This window comes from Culex pipiens, chromosome 1 (genome assembly GCF_016801865.2).
Source record: "Culex pipiens pallens isolate TS chromosome 1, TS_CPP_V2, whole genome shotgun sequence".
In the NCBI taxonomy this organism is placed as follows: Eukaryota; Metazoa; Arthropoda; class Insecta; order Diptera; family Culicidae; genus Culex; species Culex pipiens.
Genome location: NC_068937.1, coordinates 14,231,545 through 14,251,105, shown reverse-complemented (window position 1 = coordinate 14,251,105; position 19,561 = coordinate 14,231,545). Strand labels below are relative to the sequence as shown.

Genomic DNA, 19,561 nt, shown 5'->3' with positions numbered 1-19,561 from the left:
TCTTAATCTTTCAAGTTTTTGGATATTTTATTATATTCCTAAATTTTTGAATATTTAAATATTTAAATTTCTGAATTTTTGAATAACTTAAATTAAATAAATTCAATGAATATTAGTAATTTTAATATTCTACAGCGTTTGAATTTGAATTTTTAGTTTTGTCGGAGAATTGAATGATAACATTTAAAAAACTAAAGATGTTTTCTTAGACAAGAAGATAATAGTAAAATATTTCCTCATGAAACGAAACGAAACTATTGGCACTACGCCCCCCCGGGGCATGGCCTTCCTCTAACGTGGGATTTCTGCTCCAGCGCCTCTGACGAGACAGGAGAAACCGGGACCGACGTTTTACTTCACCATCCGATAGAAGCTCAGTGGATAAGGCGGGAATCGAACCCGCGTCTCATAGCATCATCGGGATCGGCAGCCGAAGCCGCTACCCCTGCGCCACGAGACCCACTCAATTTGTATTGTTAAATGATATTTCCTCATATTATCCCTCTATTTTGTTATGGAAACGGTGACTTTTTCAACCAAATTTTGAAAATCGATTTAAAATAATTTATATTTTTTCAAATTTAGTCTTCTTCCTGATAAAAATATGAACGAAAAATTAAATTCAAACCGGGATTCAAACTTAAACTTTTGATTGCCTTTCAAGCTCACCTTAAAAAAAAAGTCGCTTAAAAGAAATAAAAAAGGGATTGTCATCTTAGTCATAATTAATGATGGTTACTTCCAATACGATTTCTTCTACAGTTTATAAAATATTGTTCATTAACATTTTGATAACAGCTAACACGAAACACTTTGTTTGTGAAGTATACACGATTAATGAAGTGATGGTCGTCGAAACATCCCAAACAAAAATTGTTTAGTCACTTGAATATGCTATATGGGTAAGATATTTTCATGGATATTTTCGTTTGCTTTAAGCCCCATTACAACTTATCCGTAAAGAAGTTTGATCATCACTTTCCGCTTACTTCGGTATTAAATTCATTGAATTATTTTTTTCTGATAATATCCACGCTGCTGGTTTCGAAAATATCGTTAAATACACTTTTTTATTTCCTACAAATCTATTTCGTTCGCTCTACAAACGTGCATCGCTCAAAAATGGGAACGCCGCCTCCAGCTGTGACCGGGTGTTGCACGCGGACACCTCCGGCAGCACGGTGATGAACAGGCTGTTCAGATAAACCTGCAATCGCTGGCGCCGTTGCTCCACGAATTGAGGATTCTAAAAATATTTTTTTTTGTCAAATTTGTTTTTAATTTTATAAATGAATCGTAGTACCATATTCCCGATCTTCTTCTTTGGCGGAAAGTCCAACGTCTTGACGGTGGGGTGCTCCTTCTGGAGGCGCTTGTGCAGCCGCAGGAACTCGCTGTACCGCCGGAACACGGACCAGCACGTTTCGGTGTCCGGGCCCGTCGCGCTGGCCGGGGCTATCCGGATTTCGTAGCAGTAGTGCGCCCGCCGTCGGCCGCTCACCGGCGTGCGGAGAATCGCCTTCGGGATCACGATTTGGAAGTGCATCATCGAGAGCCGGTTCGGGCGGGTCAGCATCCGGAGGCGGTGGTTTTCTCTGAGAATTTGTCGAATTTTAATTGTTAAATGACTTGATTTTGGTTAGCGTGTATTTGGGTTTGACAGTTTATCAGCAAATGACAGTTAACTTGTTTCGGAAGCAACGGAGTGTAATTTGCTTTGAAGAAATAGTAGGAATAAAACTTAAAAAGAAAAAAAACTCACAAGCTCAGTTCGGCCACTCGCGCCTCCAGCATCTGGCAGCGTTCCTCAGAGTCGGTCAGCTTCCGCTTGAGTCGGTCCACCAGCGCCGTGCACCGTTCCGGATCGTGCTCTTCCCCAATGTCCTGCGTCGCCGACGATTCCGAGCAGGACGTGCTGGAGGTGTTGAGCGTCGACGTGGTCACGTTGGACACGTCCAGCGACATAATACTGTCTTCCGAAGCTTCCAGCGCGTTGTCCGGACTCCGGGCGGTCTGGCCGGTTGGAGGACCGGTCGACTCGCGGCTCCTCTGCCGACCGATAGAGAGACTGTTGAGGGCATCCTCGACGGAGTAGGCCGCCTGTTCGCGCTCCACGTGGGTGTACTCCCGGATGATGTCGATGCTGGACGTTGCCGGAGGTCGTCGAGGCTGGGAACTGCTGATGGTGGGTGAAGAGGACAGGTTCAGGACCGGCTGGCTGGGCTCGTCGAGGATCTCCCGAGGGACGGCGTTGATCTTACGAGCGGGAGGTGCCGGAGGAGGCGCGGCTATGATGGGTTCGACCTTAATCGGACGGACCTTGGTGGGAGCGTTCAGTTCCGGAGCGTCGATTGATATCGCAAACAGAATCGTCCTCAACCCGGCGGCCATGTTCGGCAAGAGTCCGGCAAATTCCCCGTCCCTGATCAACGCCCAACTTTCGTAACTCTCCTCCAATATTTTCTCATCCCCAAGCCACATCAGCATGTACCGTTCCAGCGCTCTTTCGTTCAGCACGGCTCGCAGCAGCGACTTTCCCTTGCCGCCATTGGTCCACACGTGCCGCAGCGTCGAGAAGCGCTCCTTCTCGTGGTTCGTGAGGTGTTTGTAGGCAAAGTCCCAGAAGACGGGAACCTCTTGGCTGCCGCCAGCCATCAGATCCGTAACGTTTTTCAGCACCGAGCTGTTGGATTTGAGCCCGTGCGTCAGCACCCGTTCCCAGGTGTCGCACAGCAGGACGATTCTACAAGTGTAAAAGTAAGTGTTGTAATTGTAATCTCATTAGGCTGTTTAAAATAGAATTGCCGTTATCTTGAGTGAGTGTGAATCACCACTGCAAGCAGTGCAATAAACGCTAAACATTTGCATTTCAAATTGTTTTGCCGTTAGGTCACATTTTATTTTGAGTAAACAGAAATATGTGTGTATAGCGTTATTTGACAACATCAATTTGACAGCTAGTTACACGCGTAGATATCTTAACTCAATATTTGTTTTGAAAAGAGCTATACACTCTTACGCATTATTATTCACATTTCAACAAAAAAAAAACAACTAAATGCCAACGAATAAATTAACCCAAATCAAAACAAACAAAACCCACCTCGAATCATTCTCCGTCGCGAGCTCCGTCTTGCTGCCGTACTTCTTCTGGCACTCTTTGACCACGGCCAGCAGCTCGTCGGACAGGGTCTTGCGCTCGATTTCGTGCCGTTTGGCATCCGCCGCGCTGATGCCGCCGAGCAGGGGTGGATCCAGAAAGAAATTGCTCATCCCAACCATATCCCCTCGAGCTCGACCACGGCAAAGTAATTACTTTTGACTGGTTGGGGGTGGCCTTGAGCGAAATCAGCAGACCACAACTCACTTCCTGTGAACCCTTTGGTCCCAAAGTCCTGCACGTCTCGCTGGCACGATCACATCCCCCAAACTAGGGTGGATTCCCCCGCTGGAACCGCTCCGGGATGACTCAGAAATTCGCAAGTGGAGATTGTTTTCGTCCCAGACTTGTAATATTTTTTTTTATTTTGCTTTCCAGACGACTCTGAACTGACTACCACAAAAAAGAGACACTCTCTGTGCCCGCGAACTGCAAACTGTTCGAAGGTTGCGCGAACATTACACACGCTTTTTTGAGGGCGTCGTGGTGCGTGGTAGTTGTGAGTGACTAAAAAAGTGTGAGAGTGTACGTGTTTTGGTTGGGCAGCTGTCAAAGTTGGGTGAATTGTGAGTGACTCGGGGCACAGTGTAAAAATCATTTGATTTTATTAGCACATTTCATTTGTTACTTACACCTTTTTAAAAAATACAGTCAAAACATAACTTTTGTTCAAACATCTTTTTTTATAAGGCTTTCTAGTCAGAAATTTACCAACACATTCAAAGTATATTTACATGACAGCTGGACGTTTGTTTGCATCAGGATTCCTATCTCTTTCTAGCAAAAAAAAATTGTCAAGCGACTTCTAGCTGGGTTTTTTGACTGACTGCCCGATATGTCAGCCAACATACATCGCAGGGCTGTGACAGCTACAGCTCGATCTTTGTTTGCATCAGGATACTGTGACGAGGAGTTCGTCATTTTTGAGTTAAATTATATTTTTTCACTGGGCCTAGAAAGCCTTATAGTGTATTTGTTGACAGCAACGCGAAGTAATTTTTCATAAACGTGTAACTTAAATAATTACACGTTATATTCAATTACAGACAAGGCTGCTCAACATATTCTTTTTGATAGGTTTTAATCATAAAATGAGTAAGTTCGCGTCAGAGTGTACGAAGCTGTCACGTTTCAAAGGATAGATTTTTCAATTCCAGAGTAAATTTTCAAAACAACCTAAAAATCATGGGTTGCCTACGTAGATAAGAGCTTTTGAAAATTTAATCTAAAATTATTATACAAAAATTAAGAACAGGAATTTTAAAAAATAATTTTTAATTTTTGATTTAATTTATTTTTTTCAATTTATGAATAATTTTTTTAATAGAATTTTAAAATCAGAATTTTATAGTAAGAATTTTAAAAATAAAATTTAAAAATGAGAATGTTAAAATATGGATTTGAAAATTTGTATTTTGAAATAAGCATTTTTAAATGAGAACATTAAAATAAGAATTCAAAAATAAGAATTTAACTCGGAATTTACAACAAAAATTTTAAAATCTAAATTTAGGAATTTAAAAATTTTAGAATTCCAGAATTTAAAGAATTTAAAGAATTTGAAGAATTTAAATAATTTAAAGAATTTAAAAATTTAAAGAATGTTAAGAACTTAAAAATTTAAAGAATGTAAAGAATTTAAAGAAGTAAAGAATTTTAAGAATTTTAAGAATTTTAAGAATTTTAGGAATTTTAAGATTTTTAAGAATTTTAAGAATTTTAAGAATTTTAAGAATTTTAAGAATTTTAAGAATTTTAAGAATTTAAATTATTGAAAGATTTTTTTAAGAATTTAAATTATTGAAAGATTTTTTTAAGAATTTAAAGAATTTAACTAAAGTAAAGAATTTGAAGAATTTGAAGAATTTAAAGAATTTAAAGAATTTAAAGAATTTAAAGAATTTAAAGAATTTAAAGAATTTAAAGAATTTAAAGAATTTAAAGAATTTAAAGAATTTAAAGAATTTAAAGAATTTAAAGAATTTAAAGAATTTAAAGAATTTAAAGAATTTAAAGAATTAAAAGAATTTAAAGAATTTAAAGAATTTAAAGAATTTAAATTATTGAAAGAATTTTTTAAGAATTTGAAGAATTTAAAGAATTTAAAGAATTTTAATAATTTCAAGAATTTAAAGAATTAAAAGAATTAAAAGAATTTAAAGAATTTAAAGAATTTAAAGAATTTAAAAAATTTAAAGAATTTAAAGAATTTAAAGAATTTAAAAAATTTAAAGAATTTAAAGAATTTAAAGAATTTAAAGAATTTACAGAATTTAAAGAATTTAAATTATTGCAAGAATTTTTTAAGAATTTGAAGAATTTCAAGAATTTAAAGAATTAAAAGAATTAAAAGAATTTGAATTTAAAGAATTTAAAGAATTCAAAGAATTTAAAGAATTTAAAGAATTTAAAGAATTTAAAGAATTTAAAGAATTTAAAGAATTTAAAGAATTTAAAGAATTTAAAGAATTTAAAGAATTTAAAGAATTTAAAGAATTTAAAGAATTTAAAGAATTTAAAGAATTTAAAGAATTTAAAGAATTTAAAGAATTTAAAGAATTTAAAGAATTTAAAGAATTTAAAGAATTTAAAGAATTTAAAGAATTTAAAGAATTTAAAGAATTTAAAGAATTTAAAGAATTTAAAGAATTTAAAGAATTTAAAGAATTTAAAGAATTTAAAGAATTTAAAGAATTTAAAGAATTTAAAGAATTTAAAGAATTTAAAGAATTTAAAGAATTTAAAGAATTTAAAGAATTTAAAGAATTTAAAGAATTTAAAAAATTTAAAGAATTTAAAGAATTTAAAGAATTTAAAGAATTTAAAGAATTTAAAGAATTTAAAGAATTTAAAGAATTTAAAGAATTTAAAGAATTTAAAGAATTTAAAGAATTTAAAGAATTTAAAGAATTTAAAGAATTTAAAGAATTTAAAGAATTTAAAGAATTTAAAGAATTTAAAGAATTTAAAGAATTTAAAGAATTTAAAGAATTTAAAGAATTTTAAGAATTTTAAGAATTTTAAGAATTTTAAGAATTTAAAGAATTTAAAGAATTTAAAGAATTTAAAGAATTTAAAGAATTTAAAGACTTTTAAGAATTTAAACAATTTAAACAATTTAAAGAATTTAAAGAAATTAAAGAATTTAAAGAATTTAAAGAATTAAAGAATTTAAAGAATTCAAAGAATTTAAAGAATTCACAGAATTTACAGAATTTAAAGAATTTAAAGAATTTAAAGAATTGAAAGAATTTAAAGAATTTAAGGAATTCAAAGAATTTAAAAAAATTAAAGAATTTAAAGAATTTAAAGAATTTAAAGAATTTAAGAATTTGAGAAATTTCAGGTTACATCCCTGACAAGAGGTAAAGGAACTCACTTTTCCCATTCATCCTCGCACCTTCTTTTATCCACTCTATCTGTCACTTCATTCATTTGCGCTCTTCATTCCGTCACTTTCCGTCGTCCGAGTCGGTCGCAGGTCGGGCGTTTCTCTCGCGAGTTTTTTTTTCACTGAAAAAATAAAAGGAAAAGGAAAAAATGCATTGAAAGTGAAATTTTCAGTGCAAACACCGTGCCTGCTGAGATCCGTAATAGTGCCTTCGCGACCAAACGTCACCTTGCAGTGTTTAGTTTTAAGTTTCCGGTAAGTTCCGCGCCGCTGAAGTCATCGCGATGGACCGAAATAATTTCTTCCGTTTTTGGACGGAGGAAGCTTTCTGGGTGTGCGAGAACGATTGAAATTTTTCAAGTGGCGAAGAAAATGGGCACTCCCCACGGTGGAAAACGAGGCCAGTTCGGTGCCGTTGCCCCGAAAAAAGGTGGAACCTGGAAGTTCCGTTTCGGAGCAGGCAGGCCAGGCAGGAAAATGGCGATTTTTTCTTTTCGTATGTGGGCAGCAGAGAAGGAGGAGACAACACAGTGTGAGCGGATGGATTTGTTTACACAAGTCTCGTTATCTCGTCACGGCCCGGTCCCAGTGGCGGCCACGGTCCGCTTCGCGGACGTTTGGCAACGAGGCCACAGCCCGGACCGGTGACCTGGTGGAAAAAATGCATCTATTCATAAAAATTGAACCCTTTCCGCACCAGATGTTGAATCATCGAGGAGCTGCTGCGCTAAGAAAAGGGGAAAGAATACGCAGAAAAGAAGCAGAGAGCTGCGAGTGAGTGTGTGCGTTGAATACACTGACAAAGGAACTTGTTGGTACACGCGCGGCCGCCTTCCGCCGTTGCACACACAGTCACGTACACCGACGCATTGACGCCCGGACAGTGGGCCCGAGGAGGAATGCAGTTTTGTCATCAAAGCAACCATCGCGATCGTGGGAAGATGGCAGAAGAGTAAAATTGAAACGGAGCAACTATCAAATTAGTGACAGATGCGTCAAAACATCAACAAATTTGATCAAAGCAGTCTTCACGGATCATGGAGAATCTATCAACAAAGGAGTCAAAACATCAACAAATTTGATCAAAACATTCTTCACGGATCAATCGAGAAACTAACAAATCAGTGACAAAGGAGTCAAAACATCAACAAATTCGATCAAAACAGTCATTACGGATCAATCAAGTGACAACAGAGTTAAAACATCAACAAATTTGATCAAAACAGCCTTCACGGATCAGTCGAGAAACTATCAAATCAGTGACAAATGAGTCAAAACATCAACAAATTTGATCAAAACAGTCTTCTCGGATTGATCGTGCAGATGTCAATCAAGTGACAAATGAGTTAAAACATCAACAAATTTGATCAAAACTATCTTCACGGAGGAGTCAAAACATCAACAAATTTGATCAAAACATTCTTCACGGATCAATCGAGAAACTAACAAATCAGTGACAAATGAGTCAAAACATCAACAAATTTGATCAAAGCAGTCTTCACGGATCAATCGAGAAACTATCAAATCAGTGACAAAGGAGTCAAAACATCAACAAATTTGATCAAAACAGTCTTCACGGATCAATCGAGAAACTATCAAATCAGTGACAAAGGAGTCAAAACATCAACAAATTTGATCAAAACAGTCTTCAACGATCATGGAGAATCTATCAACAAAGGAGTCAAAACATCAACAAATTTGATCAAAACAGTCTTCACGGATCATTCGAGCAGCTATCAACTCAGTGGCAAAAGAATCGAAACATCAACAAATTTGATCAAAGCAGACTTCACCGATCAATAGAGAAACTGTCAAATCGGTGACAAATGAGTCAAAACAACAATAAATTTGATCAAAACAGTCTTCACGACCGATCGAAAAACTATCAAATCGGTGACAAAAGAGTCAAAACATCAACAAATTTGATCAAAACAGTCTTCAAGGATCAGTCGATAAACTGTCAAATCAGTGACAAAGGAGTCAAAACATCAACAAATTTGATCAAAACAGTCTTCACGGATCAGTCGATAAACTGTCAAATCAGTGACAAAGGCGTCAAAACATCAACAAATTTGATCAAAACAGTCTTCACGACCAGTCGAGAAACTATCAAATCAGTGACAAAGGCGTCAAAACATCAACAAATTTTATTAAAACAGTCTTCACAGATCAATCGAGCAGCTATCAAATCAGTGACAAAGGAGTCAAAACGTCAACAAGTTTGATGTGAACGAACACATTTTTTCCAGAATCAATCAAATTTGCGAGGCATCTTTAGGCAAGTGATAAACTGATATCATCACCGCTGTGACTTATCGTTGCAAAAGATAAGATTGCATCGCACCGATCTACTCATTCAAAAATACCGGGAACGCCCGACGACAGCCCACTGTCTGCGCGTTCGTACAGAACCAGATCGTCAGAGTCTCACACCAGCATGCATCGATTAACGAACATAAATATTAATACATCACCACCGGAGAGTATCGCCCACAATCTTGCACGATATTTCGTGCAGCAAAGCTCAAAAACCAGCAGCGAAAGAAAGGAACCAGTTCTTTAAGGACAAACCCCACGCTCTTGCGTGGAGATAAAAACGGTAATGCGGTTTCTCGGGACTCGGGCGCTGACTCGCGATCTGTTTGATTGGCAATGATTGCAGCGCGCGATGAATCACGATTAGGTTGACCACATTTCCACGAAACCGCGTCAAGTCGCGCCGAATGACGTAAGCAAGTGACGAAGGCGAATAAACAAAACAAGCTCAGTCACCGAATGTTAAGGTGTTTGAAGATCCGTTGGTCTGGGAGATACCCAACTCGCTGCGTTGAACCTGAGGAGACGCAAGACGCGTGCCAAAAGCGAAGTGAAACCACGACTTGCGACGGTGAAGAGACAGCTGAGTCAGGTGAAATTATAAAAATATCACCGCACTGAGCGTGTTTGTTTGGTGTAGCGAATGTGTGTCGTACACTTCCTACTCAGCGGCTTGGCGAAAGAAGATGCCTTGACCTCCATCGAAGAGAAGAAGATATTGAAGCAGACGCTACTTGAGATACACAAAAAACGAGTGTCTCCGACTTAAACAGTATAAAGAAATGAGTAATTCTTCCTCACAGTGTACCAATCTGTCAAATTTTGGCAGCGCCCAGTTGAAATGTCATTTGCACGCTAAATTGAGAAAACAGGGGAATGTTAATTTGTGAACACACTTGAAATGATTAGAAGTCAGTCTCCATTATAAAATTACCCATAATTACGTTTAATTCTTGTCTAGTTCACTCAAGTTCAACAAGATAATTGCGCAAGAGTCAAACAAGTGCGTCTCTTATCTTCGCCAAGAAGTGAACCCGGCAGAGAAAGTCCATCTCGATAAAGCCGAGCATTCATATCTTCCCGGACACGCTCTATAGCAAAACCAGATGGAGTTTTATTGCTTCTAACATGCGATCCCCCTTCCCTCTCTATCACTTCCAGACTCTTCATCATCACGCGATGATGATGGCAATAACGACCTCGCGATCGCTCCGCACGATCGCCTCCGCCCTTCTGGTGGTAAGCCTGTGCGTGGCGTACGCCGCCAGTCAGTCCTCGCCGGCGGCCTCGTCCTCGCAGCTGACGTGCCCCGGCAAGCTGTCCTGCCGGGACTGCATCCAGACGAGCAACTGCCGGTGGTGTTCGCAGCCGAACTTCACCAAGGCGCGGTGCCACGGGGCAGGGATTGGAGCGCAGTACTGCCCGGAGGAGTACACCGTTGATCCGAGCAATGAGTTCATCAAGATCGAGGCGCGCGAGCTGAGCAAGGCCTCCAAGGGTGGCGTTGCGATCGCCGGGGAAGGTTACGAGGAGAGCCACTGGTCGTCGAGTTCGTCGAGCTCGTCGTCGCACCACAGCTCGTCGAGCTCTTCGAGCTCGTCGAGTTCGAGTGCCAGTGGAAGCAACATCGTCCAGATCTACCCGCAGCGAGTTCAGCTCAAGCTGAGAATTAGTAAGACTTTGGTTTACATCCAAGAACTGAAAAGCTAACGACACCCCCTCAATTTCCAGACGAGGTCTACAAGCTGGACGTCAAGTACACCCAGGCCGAGGACTACCCCGTCGATCTGTACTACCTTATGGACTTGTCCAAGTCCATGGAGGACGACAAGCAGAAGCTCTCCACCCTGGGAGACCAACTAGCCGAGGAGATGAACCGCATCACCAGCAACTTCCGGCTCGGCTTTGGCTCCTTCGTCGACAAGGTGCTCATGCCGTACGTCTCGACGGTGCCGAAAAAGTAAGTACTCCAGTTTGAGCGTGTAAAAAGTGTTTTTGAAAGGACGTCCGGTTCCGGTCATGCTCTCGTGCTCGCGCGCGCCTCCTCCCGATTATTAAACTAAAACGATCTGTCCGTTAAACTCTAGGCTGCTGAGGCCCTGTGACCAGTGCGAAGCGCCGTACGGGTACAAGAACCACATGACGCTCAGTGTGGACACGGCGCGGTTCTCCGTAAGTGAACAAAGATTTTTGAAATCGGGCATTCTAGTTCTTCTCGATGGGTGTAGATTGTGTATCTTATAATTTGTGGGGGTTTCCTCTTTAGTTGATGAACGGTAGTGCCGAGCTGTGCTTGAGGGTTTTTTACTTTCATTATCGGTTTCTTTTCAATCTCATTATTTTTGTACTTTTGGCTCTCTTAGGTTTCTCGGAAAACACTCATCTTTTGTATTTATTTCATTTCTTTCATTTTACAAATATTGCCTTATATTTTTCATTTCAAGGTTACTCAGTACATTTGTTCGTAGAATTGATTCTTTAGTTTTTTCAAACAAAATTCCAGCAATTTAAGCCAATTTCCCACTTTAGTTTCCTTTTTGTTGTTCGTTGTATTCGTTCTGTCATTACAAATCCAGCGAAACCATGTAAATGGGCCGAAAAACGAAGTGTAAACAAATAGATTTGTTTACGCTTCGTCATTGGCGCATTCGCATTGTTTTGCTTGACATCTCGTGATAAAGTTTTCGTCATGTTTATCAAAATTATTCCAAATATCAGCCGAAAAGTTAAGCGTGCAACTGACAGCTTTCAAAATGCGCATTAAGCTGTCATTCGTACACGCTAAATTGGAAAGAAGTGTGCTAAGCAAAATAGTGGCTATTGACTATTGTAATGAGAACTATCCCTCAAACGGGTACTTTCTATCCTTTTTTCCTAAAAAGGGGTAATTTCAATGGCTTTTCCAAGTTCACCCGGCGTTTGACGTTTGGTGAGAAAGCCGCAAAAGTGACACAAAGGGAGCGTTCTTTTATCTTTCGTTATCGTTATTTCGATAATTCTATCTTTCTAAAATCGACTTAATTCAACCAAATTGTGTTAAATTTTTAATGCTTTCACTAAAACTATATTTTTTTTGAAAATGTAGTTAGTTTCAAAGTATTAATATTAAAAATTGTTTACAAAATACCGTATTTTTTAAGTATTCAAATTTTCATTATTTGCAATATGGGTATCAAACGAAGAGAAATTTTGTATGCTTTTTCACTTTATTAGAATTTTTCCATTGAAAATACTAGAACTTTCACAAAATACCGTATTTTTTTTAACATGAAAATTAAAAAAATGCAATGTTGGTATTAAACGAAGCGAAATTTGATGTGCTTTTCACTTCATAAAAGTTTTTTTTAAAATATTAAAATTTTCACAAATTACTTTTTTTTTCGAAAATACTAATTTTTTTAAAATATGCAGTGTGGGTATAAAACGAAGCGATATTTTGTATGCTTTATCACTTTATTCGATTTTTTTAAAGCACTAAATTTTTCACAAAATACCAACAAAATACATTTTTTTCTAAAATGCTAAAATTTTCTTAATTTGCAAACTAAACAAAACAAAATTTGGTATCCTTTTCACTTCATAAGAGTTTTTTTTATTGAAAAATATTAACATTTTCACAAATTACCGTATTTTTTCGAAAATACTCAAATTTTTTAAATATGAAATATGGGTATAAAACAAAGCAAAATTGTGTAAGCTTTTTCACTTTATTAGATTTTTATTTTTTGAAAATACTAAAATTTTCACAGAATACCGTATTTTTTTTAAAATGCGAAAACTTTAAAATTTTTCAGTATGGGTTTTAAACGAAGCGAAATTTGGTATGATTTTCACTTCATAAGAGTTTTTTTTTGAAAAATACTAAAATTTCCACAAAATACCGTATTTTTTTGAAACTACTCCAATTTTTAAAATGTGCAATATGGATATAAAACAAAGTGAAATTTTGCATGCTTTTTCACTTTATTAGACTTTTGTTGAAGATACTAAAATTTTCACAAAATACCGTATTTTTTCTAATATTTGCAATATGAGTATGAAACTAAGCGAAATTTGGTATGATTTTTGTTTGTTGAAAAATACTAACATTTCCACAAATTACCGTATCCTTTCTAAAATACTCATTTTTTAAATAAGCAATATGGGTGTCAAACTAGGATATTTTGCATGCTTTTTCAATTGATTACAGTTTTTTTTTATTGAAAAATACAAAAAATATCACAAAATAATGTATTTTATTCAAAAATACACAAATTATAAAAATATGCAATATGGGTATCAAACGAAGCGAAATGTTGCATGCTTCACATTCAAGTTGTGTATGCTTCATAACAAATTTTGCGTCGTTTGATACCCATAGTGCAAATTTAAAAAAATTGAGTATTCTGGAAAAATACGGTATTTTGTGAAAATTTCAGTATTTTCCAAAATAACCTCTATTAATGTGAAAAAGCTTCGTTTGATACCCATATTGAAAAAATGTGAAAATTTTAGTATTTAAAAAAACTATAATGAAGTGAATTTTCAAATAATATATTCTTGGCATTGAACATTTAACACGATTTGGTTGAATGGAATCGATTTAAGAAGATTTTAAAAATGAGTTATCGTTTATAATCGGCGATTAGAAGCTACCCAGTTTTGGGTAATAAAATGAACAATCTGGAATGTTTTTCTTAAATCCTGTTGACAAAAATGACGAAAACTTTCGCAAGAGATTTGGACATTCCTTTTCTGTTAGATGTAATCCCTGTTGTCTTTGTTGTACCGTTGTCTGTTACTGTTGTATGTTCCATTTAGTGCATGTATGTGTTGTACTCAATGTTATTGTTACATAATTGATGAACGATGAGAGTAAGGTAGAGCAAACAAACCAACAATTTCGAAAAAGGTAAATCTAGAAGTTTAATTTCACGCGAAAACTTCACAACATTAGAGCATGACCACGCCACGGTTCAACTTTGCGTCAAGCTTAGGACCATCAAATGTGTGTGACCACCAGTAGAAATTAATCGTCAAAATCGTGTCCCCCTCAGTCTACGTGAACCATGCCCCCAGTGCGCGGCCCCCTACGGCTATCACAATCTCATGCCTCTCAGTATGGATACCAATCGGTTCACAGTAAGTTGGTGTTTTGCAAACAAGACAATAAAAAAAACCCGTTTAAAAAATGTTTCCCCTTCAAAATTTCATTGCCTAAAAACCTTAAATCACACTCAACCAACAAACCCATGCCCGACCATGAATGCTAATTTCTCGAAGATTCGATCGACGCTGCTGACGATTTCCCCTAAATTGGTTGCAATCTGTTACGAAACTCGCACACTCTGCGCGCTGCCAACTTTCAGCTTGTTCCCCCCTTGTAGAAAGTGTCCCGGGAAGCTGAACATCCCTACTTCTAAAAGGCAATCACCTTCGTTCACCAGAAAATACCCTAAATCGGGAGCAAACCCCCATCACAACATCACTCAAACCAGTTAGAAATGCTTAATTTTTCATTTTTAGAATAGAAACTACTTAAATTTACTTCACTCGCGACGCACCGAATCATAGTTATGCACTTTCCAGGGAGTAGAACTCATCGATGGTTTGCATCCAACGTCTAACGCTTTTGTGAACTTGCATGTGGTTAAAAGTTACGCATTTGTGCACGACTAACAAGTTAGTTTAAGTTTTTGGGTTGCTTTTCTAACAAGAAAGGGTTGCAAGGACTCAAACATTTCGTAACTTCAGCAAAACTAAATATTTCCGTGTTTTTCACTAACAAACAGGAAGAGGTCCGTCAGGCGGCCGTCTCCGGCAACCTGGACGCGCCCGAGGGTGGCTTCGACGCGATCATGCAGGCGGTGGTGTGCCGCGACCAGATCGGCTGGCGCCAGAAGGCGCGCCGCCTGCTGCTCTTCTCGACGGATGCCGGCTTCCACTACGCCGGCGACGGCAAGCTGGGCGGCGTGATCACGCCGAACGACGGCGACTGCCACCTGGACTCGCTCGGCAAGTACACGCACTCGTCCATTCAGGATTACCCGAGCATTTCGCAGATCAACCTGAAGGTGAAGGAGAACGCGATCAACGTGATCTTTGCCGTCACGCAGAACGAGCTGTCGGTGTACGAGCGGCTGTCAAAGCTGGTGGAGGGCTCGTCGGCGGCCATGCTGTCCAACGATTCGTCCAACATTGTGTCGCTGGTGCGGGATGAGTACAATGTGAGTATATTTTGATTAATGGAATTTGCATTTGTCTAAATTTTACGCGAATTTGGGGGTCCAAACATATTTGTGTAAAATTGAAGGAAATTTGAGTAAACAGAGTTAAGCGTGCAAGTGACATTTGAACTAGCAAGCCATGAAAACATCTTTTCTGTCAAACAAATAAACATGTTCCGACGGAACGTTTCTGTGTTATTGTTGTGATGTTATTGTTAGACGGGTGCTCGTGCTGTAGCTTGGCAATCAATCAGAAGAATCAAAACAATCTGAGCGGATGTTGGGAGTGGGAAATAAATCAGTTTGGACCACCAAATTTGGCGCCACCGTAGAAAAAGAACTTAAAGAAACTCTCCCCGTAGAAAATCTCCTCCTCGGTCGAGATGAAGGACAACCGCACGGACAGCCTGATCGAGGTCAAGTACTACTCGACCTGTCTGGACGGCGTCCGCAAGCAGCGCAACAAGTGCGACGGCCTCAAGGTCGGCGATCTGGTGCAGTTCGACGCGGAGATCACGCTGCTCAAGTGTCCGGAGAACCCGCGCGAGTGGAACCAGGTGCTGCAGATCTACCCGGTCGGCATCGACGAGAGCCTGACGGTGGACATTGAGATGCTGTGCAGCTGTCCGTGCGAGCAGCCGGGCCACCCGGAGTACAAGGAGTATGCGGAGGAGTGCAGCGGCGTTGGGACGTACAAGTGCGGCGTGTGCGGCTGTGGCGACTTTTACACCGGCGAGCGGTGCGAGTGCTCCATCAAGGACATCCACAAGGAGTTTGAGGACGCGGGAGCGTGCCGACAGACGAACACCTCGACGGAGTGCAACGGGCGGGGACATTGCGTGTGCGGCGTTTGCGAGTGCGACAAGCGGGAAAACGCCGAGGAGGTCATCTCGGGCAAGTTCTGCGAGTGCGACAACTTCTCGTGCGACCGGACGCAGGGTCTGCTGTGTTCGGGGCCGAAGAATGGCCGCTGCGAGTGCGGCGAGTGCGTCTGTAACGATGGCTGGGAGGGAGCGGCTTGCGACTGTCGGTCCACGACGGACACGTGCATTCCACCGAACGGAGGCGAGATCTGTTCCGGACATGGCGAGTGCGTCTGCGGTGGTTGCAGGTGAGTTGTCTTCTTTTGGTACGATACAGAAGCAAGAGGAAAACTCATTCACGATGATTTTAGGTGCAAAATTACGGAGGAAGGTCGCTACTCGGGACGCTTCTGCGAAAAGTGTCCCACGTGCTCCGGACGGTGCAACGAGTTCAAGAACTGTGTCCAGTGCCAGCAGTACAAGACGGGACCGCTGACGGAGTCCGAGTGCGCTACCAACTGTACCCTGTTCGTGCCGATTCCGGTCGAGAAGGTCGAAGTGGACGAGGAGAAGGACGAGAACAAGTGCACCTTCTTCGACGAGAACAACTGCCGATTCGAGTTCATCTACAACGACAGCGGAGAGAAGGTGATCGTCAAGGCCCAGGAGAAACCGGACTGCCCGGCGAAGGTGTTCATGCTGGGTATCGTACTGGCCGTCATTGCCGCCGTCGTTCTGATTGGATTGGCCGTACTACTGCTCTGGAAGCTGTTGACTACGATTCACGATCGACGGGAGTTTGCCCGATTCGAGAAGGAACGAATGATGGCCAAGTGGGATACGGTACGTTTGAACCTCCAAACCCCTTAAAAACCTCCAAATTCTAACCCCCCTCTCCTTCCACAGGGTGAGAATCCGATCTACAAGCAGGCGACGACCACGTTCAAAAATCCAACCTACGCCGGAAAGTAGGCAGCTGAATGGAATTTTAAAAGTGCCTAAATTTTACAGTTTTTTGAAACGGCGACTTCCGGCAGCTGGCAAGCTGCGCGATCGATCCCGCCCAGACCCGTCACAAAAACAAACTAGTCTTCGAAACCGCTTCCGCTTCAATCTCCGATTTTATTGTATTCGACGGTGCGCTGGTGCTGCGATCGATCACGCTTTGCAAGTTGTCGGAAGTGCGCGAACCGGTTCGAATTTTTATTGGAATTGTATTGACAAAAAAAAGGAGTCCACCGAAGGAATTTGGTAGAAATTTTACGTAAATTCAAAATCGCCTTACATAAAGTGCATTAAAATATTCAAAGAAATGAAAAACAAACAATACAACCTTGTAGAACGGTAGAAAACTTAAGACTTTAAACTACAAAAACAAAAAACTCTTAACTATGACAGCCTCGTTGGCGTGAATACACAAATCGAAATGATTCAAACAATACTTAAGTGTACTTATGCCAAGCGAAAGCAAAAAAAGAGAGAGAGAGAGTCGAAAGCAACTTTTAAATACAAAGCCAAAATTTACTAAGCAATAGAGAGTGCGCGTCGGACGGTAGAGTTAGATTTTTTATATTCGTGTTTGCTGCCATTTTTAATTTAACAAATACAAACAACATATTTTAAAACAACAACTTATTTAAATCGGATTTGTATTAACAAAACGGAAGTTTATGTGTCAAATTTTGCGATAGGCTAAATATAATTAATCTTATTGATGTGAGCAGTAATACAAACACGGTGAACAAAAAAAACGCACATAATTGTCGTGACCTAAAACAGATAGAAAGAAAAAAAGGCGAATGCAATTAATTTATTAATGAGTGTGGACACCGTTTGGCTAACATTACAAAACAAAACAAAATGAAAAGAAAAAAGCTACAAATTAACCCTTCATCCATTTTCGTTCATGCTCGATTTGTTTCTTTATTTTTTTTTCTAGTTCAAATATGTAAATAATTTATTTTTCTTCGTATTAGATTTCATTTGTGCAAATCAATCGTACGTATTAACAAACAATCAAATTTAAAGATAATTATCTATTATATGATACAAGAGGTAGACATAAAACGTTCTAGATCGGAAAGATAGATTTGCTGTATTAAAAAATATAGAGCTTACTTTAAAAAATATTTATCGGTTTTTTATCTTGTCTATTTATTAAACAGATATCACATCCTTGAGTTTGGTTTTTTTTTCTTAACGATAAAGGCAAGTACGGAGATGGGAAGGAACGCGATCAAGCAAAGTTGCGCTTTTTGGTTTTGAAATTCTAAATTGATAAATCTTTTTTTTTTAATTTACATATCCTTCAATTTTTAAATTATTCAAATTTTAAATTTCTAAATTCTAAAATTTCTGAATTACAATTTTTTAATATCTAAATTCTTTGATTCCATTTTTTGAATTCTTGAATTCATATTTTTTTATTCTTGCCGCCATTTTTGCCACCACCATGTAGATATTTTTGAATTCATATTATGGGTCAGAAACCCAAATTATGAGAAAATAAAAAAAAATGATTGGATTGAAATTAAGTCAATTTAGTCAGTCTGCGATTAACAGAGAAGCGAGTCAGACGTGCTTCCCTCACACACCAAAAAAAAAGTGCTAAAAGTGCAAAAAATGCCTCACGGCAAGAAAAAGAGGCGGTCCTCACCAGCAGGATCGGCAGATTTGAAGAAGCTAAAGAATGCCGAAGAATGCTACCTGCAAAGCCAGGCAGTTTGAGCAAGGACGCTCAAAAATTGTCTGGAAACCAGTTCGCTACCCTCCCTGTGGACGTGAGCGAGAAGGAAGAATTTGAACGACGGGAAAAGTTGCCACCCATTTTTGTGAAAACATCGTCATCGGATTCGGTGCGAAAGTGGCTGACCGGGTTTATCAAATCTGGTGCTTTACGAGCTTCCATTCGCTTGTGTGCTGATGGACTCAAAATTCTGCTACCTACCAGAAAGGATTACAACTACGTTCGGGATTTCCTGAACAACACAAAGATTGAATACTACAGCCATGACGACCCAGGTAAACGCCCCATGAAACAGGTCCTCCGAGGCCTGTACGACATGGATATGAGTGTGCTGAATGAAGAGCTCAAAACTCTTAAGTTGAACGTGATCGAAGTCTTCAAGATGACGAGACACAACAAGGACATCAAGTATCGTGATCAACTGTACCTGGTTCATCTCGAGAAAGGATCGACAACGCCGTCTGAGCTGAAAGCAGTTTGGGCAATTTTCAACATCATCGTGTCTTGGGAACGTTATCGTCTCGAGTGGTTCCAAATCTGCAGCCATTACCGTTGAATCAGCGGCAAAAAGTTGCAGAGAATACAACACCTCCTGGCTTCAGTCAGCAACCGAGGGTAAACCAACCAGCATCAACGGGTGAAGGCAGTAGTGACCTGTTTTCACCACAAGAACTTCTGAACATTTTCATTGAGATGACAACAACAACACTACGTGGTTGCAAAACTCGTGCAGAACAAGTAAGAACGCTTGGAGGAACGTTCTAATGATTTTGAATATTTCAATGAATTTACTTTTTTTAGTTTTAAGTTAGGATTAGTTGTTAATGTTATGTTTTTTTTACCCAAATGCTAGCCCAAATGTATTCGATTCAATGCAAAAATGTAAAACAATTTGAAGTAAATAAATGAATGTGAACAGTTAATAATAAAACGAAAAAA

General features: G+C 39.1%; 2 protein-coding genes across 3 annotated transcripts; one reads left to right on the top strand and one right to left on the bottom strand.

Moving 5' to 3' along the window:
* Window positions 1-795: 795 nt before the first annotated feature.
* LOC120427672 (sorting nexin-29) lies at window positions 796-3,597 on the bottom strand. Its single transcript, XM_039592552.2, has 4 exons — window positions 3,104-3,597; window positions 1,763-2,743; window positions 1,304-1,595; window positions 796-1,246 (listed from the first exon to the last, which is right to left on the bottom strand). Exons 1-4 carry the CDS (start codon window positions 3,280-3,282, stop codon window positions 1,100-1,102), a joined length of 1,599 nt encoding a protein of 532 aa, XP_039448486.1. The 5' UTR covers window positions 3,283-3,597; the 3' UTR covers window positions 796-1,099.
* Window positions 3,598-6,613: 3,016 nt separating this feature from the next.
* On the top strand, window positions 6,614-18,005 carry LOC120427666 (integrin beta-PS). Of its 2 annotated transcripts, none has more exons than XM_039592543.2 (8): window positions 6,614-6,806; window positions 10,029-10,539; window positions 10,599-10,827; window positions 13,904-13,988; window positions 14,639-15,073; window positions 15,436-16,184; window positions 16,248-16,719; window positions 16,783-18,005. In XM_039592543.2, exons 2-8 carry the CDS (start codon window positions 10,047-10,049, stop codon window positions 16,846-16,848), a joined length of 2,529 nt encoding a protein of 842 aa, XP_039448477.1. In that variant the 5' UTR covers window positions 6,614-6,806; window positions 10,029-10,046; the 3' UTR covers window positions 16,849-18,005. The 2 variants fall into 2 exon arrangements, with proteins under 2 accessions (XP_039448477.1, XP_039448476.1); XM_039592542.2 differs by lacking the exon at window positions 13,904-13,988 and adding an exon at window positions 10,955-11,039 and having other exon boundaries at window positions 6,615-6,806.
* Window positions 18,006-19,561: the final 1,556 nt, after the last annotated feature.

Excerpts from the sequence above, each read along its gene's own strand:
- LOC120427672 (XM_039592552.2), bottom strand. The coding sequence starts at position 3,282 with ATGGTTGGGATGAGCAATTTCTTTCTGGATCCACCCCTGCTCGGCGGC. Across the intron at positions 1,596-1,762 it reads CGAGTGGCCGAACTGAGCTT|AGAAAACCACCGCCTCCGGA; the intron begins GTGAGTTTTTTT and ends ACAAATTCTCAG. Across the intron at positions 1,247-1,303 it reads AGAAGAAGATCGGGAATATG|AATCCTCAATTCGTGGAGCA; the intron begins GTACTACGATTC and ends AAATATTTTTAG.
- LOC120427666 (XM_039592543.2), top strand. The coding sequence starts at position 10,047 with ATGATGATGGCAATAACGACCTCGCGATCGCTCCGCACGATCGCCTCC. Across the intron at positions 10,540-10,598 it reads TCAGCTCAAGCTGAGAATTA|ACGAGGTCTACAAGCTGGAC; the intron begins GTAAGACTTTGG and ends CTCAATTTCCAG. Across the intron at positions 10,828-13,903 it reads GTCTCGACGGTGCCGAAAAA|TCTACGTGAACCATGCCCCC; the intron begins GTAAGTACTCCA and ends TGTCCCCCTCAG.